Source organism: Phoenix dactylifera, chromosome 1 (assembly GCF_009389715.1).
Source record: "Phoenix dactylifera cultivar Barhee BC4 chromosome 1, palm_55x_up_171113_PBpolish2nd_filt_p, whole genome shotgun sequence".
NCBI lineage: Eukaryota > Viridiplantae > Streptophyta > Magnoliopsida > Arecales > Arecaceae > Phoenix > Phoenix dactylifera.
Window position 1 is genome coordinate 30,654,029 of NC_052392.1, and position 13,100 is coordinate 30,667,128.

Below are 13,100 nucleotides of genomic sequence, written 5' to 3' on the forward strand. Positions count from 1 at the left end.
TTCTCTCACCATGGAAGTGGGTCAAGGATGCACCGATGAGATCAGTTACTTACCATGGTGGTCAAGTCTTAGCTTGGCACTGAACAAGTTCAAGGCCAAGGTGGTTGGATTGGCAAAGAAGGTGAAGAAGGTAGGAAAAGACGATCCCCGACGAGTGGTTCATTCTTTCAAAGTAGGCTTCGCACTCTCCTTAGTTTCCCTCTTCTACTACATCTCAGCTCTATTCGCCGGCTTCAGAACATCGGCCATTTGGGCGGTGCTAACCGTTGTGGTGGTCATGGAATATACTGTCGGTAGGTAATTCATATATATCAAGATATCTCATAGAACCAGCTGAAAGGCACACAAAAAAAAATACTGCTCATCATCTTACTTGAATAAAAAGAGCTCTGATTCAATTTATTATTTTGATGTGCTGTTCTCTAGGTGGAACCCTGAGTAAAGGCTTAAACAGAACTTTTGCAACATTGTTGGCCGCTGCACTTGGAGTTGGTGCTCACCAGATAGCCATTCTCGCAGGGGAGAAAGGAGAGCCTTTCCTCCTTGGGCTTTTTGTGTTTCTTTTAGGTACATCATTCTATGCTTGTCTAGTACATACATACATACAGTTGCACCCAACATGCAGTATTCTATACGCAAACTGGGTATATAAGCACACATGGGTCATCAACATGCATATAGATGCATGCATATTCTTCATGTTTAAACATATGGGGGAGCCTTGTCATGTTGCATCGCTATTAAGGTGATATGAAGATATCAACATCCGCATGGTGATGCATAACCAGTTCGCCAATGTGGTCATTCTTAGATGCATGTGGTGATTAACGTACATGATAATTGGGCCACTGGTCATGCAGCTGCAGCGGCAACGTTCTCGCGATTCATACCAGAGATCAAAGCAAGATATGACTACGGGGTGACCATATTTATACTGACATTTAGCCTGGTGGCGGTGTCGAGTAATCGAACAGTAGATGCATTTGAGCTTCTGCAGTTAGCTCATCAGAGGATCTCCACCATTGTCATTGGGGTAGCCATCTGCCTCTTGACCTCCGTCTTCATTTGCCCTGTGTGGGCCGGGGAAGATCTCCACAAGCTTGTGGCTGCCAACTTGGAAAAGCTAGCCAGCTTCTTGGAAGGTAATACTCAAAAGTCCAGTATCTAAAACAGAGTGGACTTACATTATGGGACATGGGTTGTATCTTTTGCACCAAAGAAGGATCCATCTTCCTTCATGCGAAGCCGCCTGCACCATTAGATCATGCAATAGTTGCTTTGCGATCTATGCAAGCAGATAAATGGAGGAGTTAGAAATGCTTTGAGATCTATGCAGGGTGTGATCCAATGGTTAACATCGCGAAAGAAGATCGATCATTCTTTCGTGTGAATGATACAACCCTAACTCTATATTAATTATCAGGCCTAAGCCCATTTTGAAACCCATAAATGTGATTGAAGATTCCTACTTGCTCACAATAAAAAAAAAAGGGGAGATGAAACTTCAAAACAAAAGGTAAAAATAATGACGAAAAGGGGGATAATATTGTCAGAACAAGTTTTGTTATTTTCAGAGTTATAAACTATAAGCAAATTATTATAATGTCATAAACCACTATTATTATTATTATTATTGTTGTTATTATTATTATTATTATTATTGTCATTATTATTATTATATACAGAAGGGGGCAAAGACCCGATACCACAACTATGATTTTGAAGTGTACTAAAAAGTAGAATAAATTACAAAAATCTTCCAAATATTAGAGATAATTACGTTTATACCTAATAGTCTGAAAAAACTATACTTATATCCTTAAGATTTATTTTTGTCCAATACTTTAAATCATAACTTAGCAGAATGTCAGTCAAATTGTTAACCTTAAATAGAAAGCAAATACTATGTTAGAATTTTTTTTAAAAAATAACCAAAATAACTTTAAATGACATAACAACCATTCAAGGATATAAGAAAATGCGTACATCTTTCTGTTCATCTAAGGATAATTTTGACTTTTTATATGAGGTAAATGGTTTTATTAATGTCGTTAATTTAACTGAGTGTGGTATATATTTTTATAGACTATTAGATGTAAGTATAGTAAATATAAATATCAAGGAGGTTTTTTATAACTTACTCTAAAGAGTATTATAGCCACTTTGTAGGGCATTGATTCGAAAATAACGAAAGCAATATCATTTCACATCACAAAACAAACTTTGTAACTATGGATTTTATTGACCAAATTGGGCCCCTTTGAAGGGGACATGCTTGGGCATAAAGCTTATATGAATTAAGATATCCCATGACCAAACCATGACTAGAATCATATCTAATGCATAATATGGGTCCATATATATTAGCTAATCAAAATGACCCTCTTGATTTACCGAGTGAATCATATCTCGGAGCAAATCCTCAACCAAATCTACTAAGGTTTAATCTTGTAATTTGGCTAACAGAAACTAAAGTAATAGGCTTGCACATATCCTCATATATTTTCTCCATTTAAGCTCCAGCATTCTCGTCAGACTAAGGATCTAAATTTGTTCAAATTTAATCACAAGCGCCACGATCAGCTCGTGATCAACTCAAATGGACCTGTACTGCAGTGTCTCTTAGTCCACATAGGGCATGAGCTCTTATACTATTTGTTACAACCTATAATCTCATAAAAAAATGCTAGTCAGAAGGTATTATTTGAATTCTTTAGTTCTGCATAAGTACCTAAGATATTCCTGGTGAATAATCGATATAGGACTAAATACACTCCTACACGGATCCTCACAATATGGAATAAAAGAAGACGATGATAATGATGTAGTCGCACTTAAAGCAAAACGAAAACCTTTGTTTTCATTTTTTGCGTTATTGTTGATAACGAGGTATTTTTGCAGGATTGGGAGAAGTGTACTTTGGAGACAAGGTTGGAGGAGAGAGAATGGAGAGCAAATGCTTCCCCCAAGCTTACAAGAGTGTGCTCAATTCCAAGTCCAATGAGGAATCTCTGGTGAGTTTGCTCATCATCCGCCCCCTGCCTTCAGTGTTTGACAATAGCATGTTCGGCTTAAAGTAGCAAGGTTGGAAGAACTGTCTTGCAAAGCAAGGGAAACAAAACTTTATCCTGACTTTATCCTAGACACATCCAAATTTTGAGCTTATGTTTATATCAAAAGATTTTTTTTTTTTTTTTTTGATGAGGCACGAGCAAGCTGGCGGTCGTAATCAAAAAAAAAAAAAAGAAGACTCCTATACATTAGTTTCCATGTGTACAGATAACAAAAGTTAATTACAAATTATTCTTAGATTGAGCTATTTCTCAATGGGAATAGGTCAGGTCCGATGCCATTAGTCAGATTATTAAATTTGGGGCTGCCCTAACACACTTGCTTTATTTCTCAAAGGGATCCCTTTACTTATTCTGCAAGTAGCTAATGCAGGCAAATTTGGCGAGATGGGAGCCAGGACACGGCCATTTTGGGTTCCGGCATCCTTGGAAACAGTATCTGAAGGTTGGGGCTCTCAGTCGCCAGTGCGCCTATTCCATGGAGGCTCTCATGTCCTACATCACCACTAATGAAAGGACCCAGGTATGTGCAAAAATGAAAATTCTTTCTTTTAGTGCCATTTCATTTGAACCCCTTAATTTTACAATGGAATCCAGAACCTAGACAAGTTCCTAGCTCCTTTTATCTGGCCTCTGAAGTTTGAACCAGATCATTTGTCAGCATCATAACATCTGACAAATAGTTTGGAAATGAGATAGGATATTCGGGGATAAGCTATCATAATCTCCAATAGATATACCCGACAACGCAGATGACTTACAGAACACTTAGTCTATGATTTGAGCTTTATTTATTCTTTGCTAAACAATTAGGCTATGCCTTTACAGACTCCTGCAGATTTAGAGCTCAGAAAAATGATCTCATCCACATGCAAGGAGATGAGTATTGAGTGTGGCAAAGCATTGAAAGAACTGGCAGCTTCCATTGGAACAATGACAACACCTGGTGTCTGCCGCCATAATATTGCCATCGCCGCAGCCACCACCACACTGAAAGCTTCGCTCTCCGAGGAGGGCATCCCCTCAATGATATTAGAAACAGCTATCACAGCATCCTTGCTCTCACAAGTAGTCCAATGTGTGCCCCAAATTGTTGCCTCTGTGGAGGAACTTGCTCGGCTTGCCCAGTTCAGGGATTGCGAGACCCTTCATAAAGCAACAGTGAAGCCTTTAACTGAAGGAGGAAGCCCTGGCGTTGTCATTACTGTAATGGAATAGCAGGATTATTCCGTGGATTATATATGTATGGCAGTATGGGTGTTGAGGAATCATAGTCTCACTAGGGATGATAGCGCACAGATTTTTATCATACCTTGTATGACAAATTGGGTTCCATATGATGAGTTTGTAAACTATCTCACCTTTCTAACCCAAAACAAAAACATGTTACATTTACAATGAGAAAAATATGGCACCCATACAGTGATTCATTTTGGATTTCTAGGCTAAGTAATGGTTGTGGTCTTGATAGCTTCTTGCTGGAGAGTTTGGAAACTTGCTGAGTTTGAGTTGATATCCATTCATCAGGGTAAAGACCCCTATATACACACACCTTGTCAGCTACACAAGGTATATGCAATCAGTTGTACATGGAATGTATTTCTAGCTACATATAATTTGTAGTATCGAATATGATCTTAGCCATAATCACCAAATATCGAAATATCCTTCCTATTCACAGAAACTTTATATATTATTCGACTAATCCAAGAGGGCTCAGCAGTACCAGTAGAGGAGCTTGTGAGAAAGTAGTCCAGATAGCACCTGTAGCGGCTTGGCAGTTTGAAGTTTCAAACCATGTATATCAAGTGAGTAGGGAACTAAACAGATTCTGGCTTGGTTAACAACAGAAGTAAATCCATCTTCATTAGTTGATCCCAAGATCTAAATACTTAAATAAATAATGAGTTTGTATGACTTGGTTATGTTTAAATGGTTAAGATCCACAAAGGAAGATCACATAGCTTTATGTATCTCAACATATAAACTTATTCCTATTTTATATATATTATAGATATGGATTTATATCAAGCTGGGTCTTTGCTATGGTGCTAAAAAAAAAGTCCGTACCATAAAAAAAAGCAAATAATGCTTTATATACCTCTAAGTGCCGCAATACTAATTAGTTCAATTCATTTAATTGGGTTCAATCTGTTCTAGGTCGAGTTAGGCTATCAGGTTCAGATCTGAATTTTTGATTTGTTTAATTAGCAGATCGATTTTTTATTTATCTTGCATCCAATGTGTCCGATATTTGATTCGATCTAACCCGAATACTATCCCTACCCATTGGTGTAAGACTTCGTGCACCTTGATCTGGATTTTTGCGAACCATCAAGTGTAAAATAAGCAATCAAATCTTCTAAGATAAATACACAGGAATAAATTAAATTGAAAGCCTCTTAAAGTACGATGCCTTAGATTGTAGTTTAGTTATTCCATTGCTTGCAGGTTACCTGTTACCATGCTCTTTTGACAACCGATCAACCATTTCCACTGCCTTTGCCATTTGATTTATTTTTTCTTGTGATTTAAGTTTGAGTGTCAGCATTTGTAGTTTCCTGAGGTATTGTTCTATTGTTTGCAAATTCCTTCAAAACTGATATTGTGGGGGAATACACTTTTTTTCTTTTTTTTGGTGAAAATGAGAACTCCTTCAAAACAAAACTAGATTAAATTAATGCCTGAGAAACAAACGACAAGCTTGCTCTAATATATTAGAATATGATTAGAAATATTGTATTTTTGAAAGAGGATTAAGGCCTTTCTTTTATAAATTTGCTAATATGTGTCATAAATCCAGCTTCTTTTTCTTCTTTTTTTTTAAAAAAATATTAGGGTGGGTTGTCAATTTTTTTTTTTATAATAGAGGGCGAGAGATTCTATTCTATATATGCTAGACTTATTTATAATTAATAATTATAAAAATTATTAAAATACATAGTAATTATCAAAGAATATTTAAAATATATTAGTTATTTATATTTTTATATTCCGAGCTAATTTGATCCAAATTTGAGCAAGCCAAGCCTAGCACAACCTAAACTCATTTCCTTCCCAAGAGAGCCAACTTTGTACGAACGGTTCAGATTTTATCAAAGACGAGTCCGCTGCTCAGACCCTGACGCCATTGGAGCCCCCCATTTAGCTCTCGAACCCTCCTCCCCAAAACCCTAATCTCCGATTCCATAACCCCCGGCTCCCCCGATCCATCGCCATGACTCCGCGATCCTCTTCTCCTCCTCCCGATCTCATCCACGTCTTCTGGCACGAGGGCATGCTCGCCCACGACGCCGGCACCGGCGTCTTCGACACCGGCATCGACCCTGGTTTCCTCGAGGTCTTGGAGAAGCATCCGGAGAACGCGGACCGGGTAAGGAACATGGTCTCTATCCTCCGCAAAGGCCCCATCGCCCCCTTCATCTCGTGGCACTCTGGTCGGCCCGCCCACGTCTCCGAGCTCCTCTCTTTTCACTCCCCAGGTGATCCATTTGTTTTGGATTGAAAGAAGGATAGTTTGCCATTTTTGTCCTTTTGGTTTAAAATTAGTTTTTTGTGATTTTTTATGCTCAAAGATTTGATTTTTTTTTTTTATAGTTGCGAGGGTCGAAGCTCCAAAGTGTTCCACTTGCTAGATTGTTACTGAAGTTAGTCCAATAAAAGCGAGAGGAAATGGAAAGTTACCATCTTTTTAGGTAACAATTTGTGGAAGCAAGTTTGTGTCGTCAGGATAGTGGAAGCTTGGGCATTATAGTTACCTTAGACAAAGTCTTGAGGCACTGAAACATAGATTGTGCACTCCCCTCCCTCTCATGCAATGTATATATCTTCATCACTAGGATGGTAGTATATATATGGGAAAGAAAGAAAGAGATTTTGAGTGTTTGGTTATTTATTTATGCACATATCTATGCTTTATATATTTATTTAACCAAAAAAAAAAAGATATCAACCAGGGTTTTTGAAGGTTCAAATGCCGCAGTTTGAAGTACAACTGAATATGACATCCACTGTCTAATTCAATTTTCCCTTCTGATAAGAACAAAGAGAGCAAAAACGTTTCTTGCCTTAACAGAATTCAAAGGTTATCTGATGTATCAAAACTAAAATCATGCCATTTACCAATTATATTGACGTGGAGGTGTCTCCAGTTCTAACATCTTCTCCCTTAAACGTTAGCTGGTTGAGTTTCATATTTTATATGTCAGAATGCACAGAGGGTGTACAAAGCATTTGCCTGAAATTGTGCAACTTTTGTGATATGTTGATGTAGTAATGGCCCAAGCCTAGTACTTGCTTCCATAAAATCACTTTTTTTTTGTTTTCAAATTCATATGTCAGAATACATAGAGGAACTTGCACAAGCCAATGGAGCTGGAAGCAAAGAGCTCTGTGCTGGAACTTTTCTGAACCCTGGGTCCTGGGGTGCTGCCCTTCTGGCTGCTGGAACCACATTATCAGCAATGAAGTATATATTAGATGGACACGGGAAGCTTGCTTATGCTTTAGTACGTCCGCCTGGTCATCATGCACAGCCTTGTCAAGCTGATGGTTACTGCTTTCTAAATAATGCTGGGCTTGCAGTACAACTTGCTCTAGATTCTGGCTTCAGAAAGGTTGCCGTAATTGACATTGATGTCCATTATGGCAATGGCACAGCTGAAGGATTTTATCGCTCAGATAATGTTCTTACTATCTCCCTTCACATGAATCATGGTTCCTGGGGTCCATCACATCCTCAGAGTGGCTCCATTAATGAAGTTGGTGAAAGCAATGGATTTGGGTACAATCTGAATATTCCTTTACCTAATGGAACAGGGGATGAAGGGTATGCATATGCAATGAAAGAATTGGTTTCTCCAGCTGTTCAAGTATTCGAACCCATGCTAATTGTTTTGGTTGTTGGTCAGGATTCTAGTGCGGTAAGTTGATTTCATGCCTGTGTCATTTTGGTATTCTTGTGCACATTTTTAAAGTGTGGACATTCACTTCTGCAGCCATGACAAATTCAGAATATGTGCTAAAAGCTACAGTCATGATCCTGAATTACCTTTACAAAGATAAGAATAGAATTGTATAACATAGCCATTTTTAACGCTAATGTATCCAATTACCTTTTTTAGTATATCTAGTATGCTTTAGGAGGGACTGTTGTTTCTTGTCTTCTTCAGGCCATCAAGTTATTTAAGCTTTCGCTGTTGTAAGCATAGACCTTTTTTCATTTCAATAGGAAGACTTGTCTGTCCTTTCATAAATTGTTTGCTCTGTTATTGTATTTAAGTATCAATTATCTATTTATCTGTGCCAATATGGATATCTGAATATGTTTTTTTTAATGAGTTCATCTTTGGTAAAATAAAGATTTCCTTTGTTGACTTCTCTCTTGCTTCAGTTTGATCCAAATGGAAGGCAATGCCTGACAATGGAAGGTTACAGGAAGATTGGGCAAATTGTTCGCAGATTGGCTGATACCTCTACCGATGGATGCATCCTGATTGTTCAGGAAGGAGGGTATCATGTAACATACTCAGCTTACTGTCTCCATGCAACACTAGAAGGTGTTCTTAAACTTCCAGCTCCGCTACTATCAGACCCTATTGCTTATTACCCTGAGGACAAGGCATACACTGTCAAAGTTGTTGATGCCATCAAGAAATATTGGAAAGAATCCATTCCATTCTTGAAGGATCTTTACAGAGGTATGCATGTTTTGTATATTCTCATTCCTTAGCAGACTAGTTTGCACTGTCATATTTTACCTGCACGAAATTCTAGACTGTTATGACAGATTTATGCAGGGTAAAGAAAGGCAGTTCATATCTTCTCAATACTGTAGGTTCATGTGCACTCAAAGTTGCTCAAATTGGTTTCAATTTTCAAGTATTATATCCTATTCTAGAGAGTTATAGTGCTGTAGCTTTTCTTCTTGCAATTGAAGGCCCATGTATATAGTAATATGCTTCTGACTCATTTCCCTAGAACTAATTTGATCTCAGCACAAGAAGTAGTCTGCCTTTGCATATCTGATTGAGGATTTGCATCTCGACTTTTAATATGGTTCAAATTAGAGTTACAATGCAAAATGTTTGGAAACATTAGAAAAGAGGTACTGGGGGCCTTAATCCCTTAGAAATTTTGGATAGCATGCATGAAAAGGATTTGTAATGTTTGTATTAGTTCTGAATTCATCACATAATCTTTACTATGTACAAGGCAAATGTGAAATGGCCAGCATGGCTGGATATATGCATCCAGTGCACCTTTAAAAAGGATAGGTCAATATGATTCAGGCACCTTTTTTTGTGTGTGTGGGTGTGCTCTAACATGTGTGTCTGCAGTAAAGTAGATCAAGTGTGGAGTGCTACTTGCTTTGACTTCCCAATGATACTATGAACAATATACCTGTTTCCTGTCCATTATGTATTATTTGAATTATTTCTTAGGGTTTTTATTTGCCATTAGATGAATTGTTCCCTTAAGGTGGACCACTAGTAATTCATCTAAGGCTGGGTGTTTTATCAGAGCATCATGGACTAATGGAAGTTAAATTGCATCTATACCATTAGAGGTGTCCATTCATATTTCATAAGAATTACTATTTTCTCTTGTAACATATTTGATTAGATGTTGTATGCATTTGGTTGTACATATTGGTAGGCTCTTTTCCACTGAACAATTTTTCTTTTGACAGATTAAGTGGTGCTGCTGTGTTGATGGTTTTGTAAAAGAATTTTTTGGAAGGAAATACTAAAGAGGGTAAGCCTTGGTAACCTGTGAGATTGCTTAATCGTGACTTGGAGGTCACGGTTTCAGAACACAGAAACAGCCTACACATTGGGCTGTTCTTTTACTATTTCCTCCAGGTCCGACGAGCTGATTTTATTCTGAACTTCTCTTGTGACATGCGATATTTTGTGGATACGTCCCCTTTTCATATGCCGGCTTCCTCTTTTATATCAGGCAGCTCTGTAAATGGTGTGGTAGTTTGAGTGGAGTCAGGGAACTGAATTTGACACAGGATTTAAGTAAATCAACCCATTGTCTCGACTGGGAGGCTAAACTGAACAACTTTCTTTAATTCAGTACCGTTTTTGGATGTAATAATATCTTCATTAGTAAGCCTAGACAGAAGGGGATGGAGGAATGCGGAGCACTACCACAATATATAATTCTAGGAACTTGCTCTTTCTTTTGTTTAGGCATGTACTGTTTCATCTGCAATATAGTGAGGTGAAAATATATTATGTCGTACTTTTCTTAAGTAGATCATTTTGATGTACATATGTTGATCTTGTGCAATTTGTAAGTAAAATATATACTTTTCTTTTGGCACTAGTTAAAGCGAGCATGTAAGTGCATGCGAATTCATAACAAAGCATGAGGAGAATACAATATATCATGGATATGAGCAGGTGATAATGCAGTGGGTTGAGTAGGATGTGAATTTACAATGTCTAGCAACCAAATTCATTGTCAAGGATTTAGGCCTATGGATGAACCATTCACTCAGGGAGGTGTAGGTTGATCAGGTGTACTTTTGTGGGTGCATGCTAAACTTATGGGCTTCACACATGTCATCTATAACTAGATCATTTACCTGTTATTTATACGCACCAGACGGTTTAAATGTTTGCAATTTTAGATGCGACTTATTTAATATATCAAGCCTAAATGTATGCATTGGGTATTCTAAATACGGGTCCTTTTAATATGTGGATCACATCATATGACGCTAGGGGCAATTCAGAGAAGACTTGAACAGTAATCAATCTTGTAGGAAGGCAAGAATGGCCATTTCTGCATGTATGCTATTGTGAGAGTCTATTTATGTAAAATACCCATCAGCAAACAGTATCACTAAAGAGTAGATGTATGGTACATTTTTGGGGAGAAAAAAAAGGTGTAATTAGAAACAAAATATGTGATTACAACTATTCTGCTTAAGAGACATTTGTAAGTTCTCTACTGTAATCACATTTGAAAATAGGAGTGGGAATGCTTGAGTTGTTTAACTCGTTTAACTTGATCCAATATGTTGTATATCTAGTTGAAATACTTGATTAATAAAATGGCTAGGTTCAGATTTGGATTTTGATCTATTTAATAAATATGTCGGGTTTGAATCAATAGGTTTTTAGCCTAATCTGTGTCGAACCTGATTTGTATTTGGTCCGACTTGACCTCGCTGCCACCTCTACTTGAAAATTGCAGGCTGATTGTGAATATGAGAAATTTTAAATCCTATGCAATTGATTTATAAAACTTAGGCATTTAGGTCAGATGATCAATAAATTAAAAGTGCTGGATGGGAATGATTTTTTTTTTTAACCAATTGCACTCAAAAAAGATAATGGATTGCAAGTTTTCTGTCTTTAACATATTGGACAAAATAAAACATTAAAAGGGATTAGATCTCAAGAATCTAATATTGTTCAGATCACAATAATCTAATATTGTTTTCAAACATTTTCAATTTCCAATCAATTTCTTACCGGCCATAACTAGGTTGAAGAAAAAGAACTAGAAATAGCTAATGCCGAGATATATCCATCAAATTAATTTATCTCTCTACATTTCTCTGTTTTTAAGAGAGATTATTGTAACATCACATCAAATATTTTGTTTATTTTTAAGTAGGAAGCAAAGAAATCTAAACGTGTATTGAATTCTGCAATAAAGGGTTCTAGGGTTAGCATATAATTTTCTCTTGCTATTTTTTACCTTGCTCCAATACTTGTACTTCTTCTATCCTTTAAATTTGTAGATAAAAAATTCTTATACTTCATAATTTCTTGAACAATGTTTAAGAATTTGCAAAGTGCCAGCACCAGTAATCAACACAAACTTTTTTATTTATAACATCAGCTGCCAACAATATTTAAATTTTGTTTACTAATATTGATTTGTAAATAATATGAATATATATAAAAAGAGTGGTATTGATATATAAATAATTTGCAAAATTATATAAGATCTTGAATGGTACAAGTTATTCTTGTGATTCCAGCACATCAATTAAAGGGTGAACACAGTATAGTTCTTCTTGCAAATCATAATTCTTATTACTTTTTAAAAAGATACTTCGGGCAAATCATACTTTTTTGAAGCAAACACCGTTCTTCTTGCAAATCCTACTTTTTATTACTTCTTTGGAATATGTTCTTAAACAACCAGTGTGAGAGAAGAAACAACTCACAGCAACACAACTAGCAAACATGAACCAATTGGAATCACAATAGTAAACAAAAATACAAAAGATATAAAGAATCCTTATTCCTCATGATTTTCTAAATTTTATTTTTATCATTATTTGAGATGTCAATTTATTTTAGAATTTCAATTTCCACCAATATCTAAATTTTATTTTTCCAACTTGATATGAAAATATTTTGAAAAAATATCTTTAATTTAAAATAAATAAATATTTTTTTTTTCAAATGCATGTTACAAATCATTAGAGGATAAAATCCATATAAGAAGAACTAATAAATATTATGGACATGAAGTAATGATGTTTGTTTTCACACATTGTTGATTGATATCTAAAGATTCACACTTATTTTGTTTTGTATTTTATTTGTTTCAGTACTATGATTTAGCTTAAATTGGCCTAATTCAATGATTTTAGCAATCTAACTTAACTTTAAATCAAATTATTATATAAATGTTGTTTTTCAAGTTCTTCTCATGTTTTCTTTTGGACTCAATCTCCTAGGTAATTTTAAAATCCTCTTTAACAGAAGTTTACTAGAAAAATCTAATTATGCTTAGTTTAGGATTAGAAAAGTTAGGAGGTATAGCACAACACCCTACCACAGATGTGTCTTAACTCCTGAATGCCCCACAATCTCATGGTTAACCTACTTTGGCTATGCAAGGATTTTTTTTTATTATTATTATTTTATTTTAATGAATGCTATGCACGGTTGTTATATAGATTAAGTATTCCAATATTAAAACAAGTCATTTAACTTTGTTATTTACCATCGCTTCCTTGGACAATATATTCCCTTGCCACTTGGGCACCGG

General features: G+C 36.2%; 2 protein-coding genes across 2 annotated transcripts; both read left to right on the top strand.

Annotated features, from left to right (window-relative positions):
- The first annotated feature begins 10 nt into the window (after window positions 1-10).
- On the top strand, window positions 11-4,339 carry LOC103704400 (aluminum-activated malate transporter 1-like). The gene is made up of 6 exons (XM_008787669.2): window positions 11-293; window positions 427-567; window positions 861-1,142; window positions 2,902-3,014; window positions 3,445-3,594; window positions 3,900-4,339. The coding sequence occupies exons 1-6, from the start codon at window positions 11-13 to the stop codon at window positions 4,287-4,289; spliced, it is 1,359 nt and encodes a 452-aa protein (XP_008785891.2). The 3' UTR covers window positions 4,290-4,339.
- A 1,833-nt stretch (window positions 4,340-6,172) lies between these two features.
- On the top strand, window positions 6,173-10,410 carry LOC103704326 (histone deacetylase 8). Its single transcript, XM_008787563.4, has 4 exons — window positions 6,173-6,553; window positions 7,413-7,993; window positions 8,464-8,770; window positions 9,763-10,410. The coding sequence occupies exons 1-4, from the start codon at window positions 6,289-6,291 to the stop codon at window positions 9,765-9,767; spliced, it is 1,158 nt and encodes a 385-aa protein (XP_008785785.2). The 5' UTR covers window positions 6,173-6,288; the 3' UTR covers window positions 9,768-10,410.
- Window positions 10,411-13,100: the final 2,690 nt, after the last annotated feature.

Bases quoted from the DNA above. Each gene is read 5' to 3' on its own strand.
- LOC103704400 (XM_008787669.2), top strand. From the start codon at position 11: ATGGAAGTGGGTCAAGGATGCACCGATGAGATCAGTTACTTACCATGG. The intron at 568-860 runs GTACATCATTCT...CTGGTCATGCAG, and splicing joins GCTTTTTGTGTTTCTTTTAG to CTGCAGCGGCAACGTTCTCG. The intron at 1,143-2,901 runs GTAATACTCAAA...GTATTTTTGCAG, and splicing joins GCTAGCCAGCTTCTTGGAAG to GATTGGGAGAAGTGTACTTT.
- LOC103704326 (XM_008787563.4), top strand. From the start codon at position 6,289: ATGACTCCGCGATCCTCTTCTCCTCCTCCCGATCTCATCCACGTCTTC. The intron at 6,554-7,412 runs GTGATCCATTTG...TTCATATGTCAG, and splicing joins CCTCTCTTTTCACTCCCCAG to AATACATAGAGGAACTTGCA. The intron at 7,994-8,463 runs GTAAGTTGATTT...CTCTTGCTTCAG, and splicing joins TTGGTCAGGATTCTAGTGCG to TTTGATCCAAATGGAAGGCA.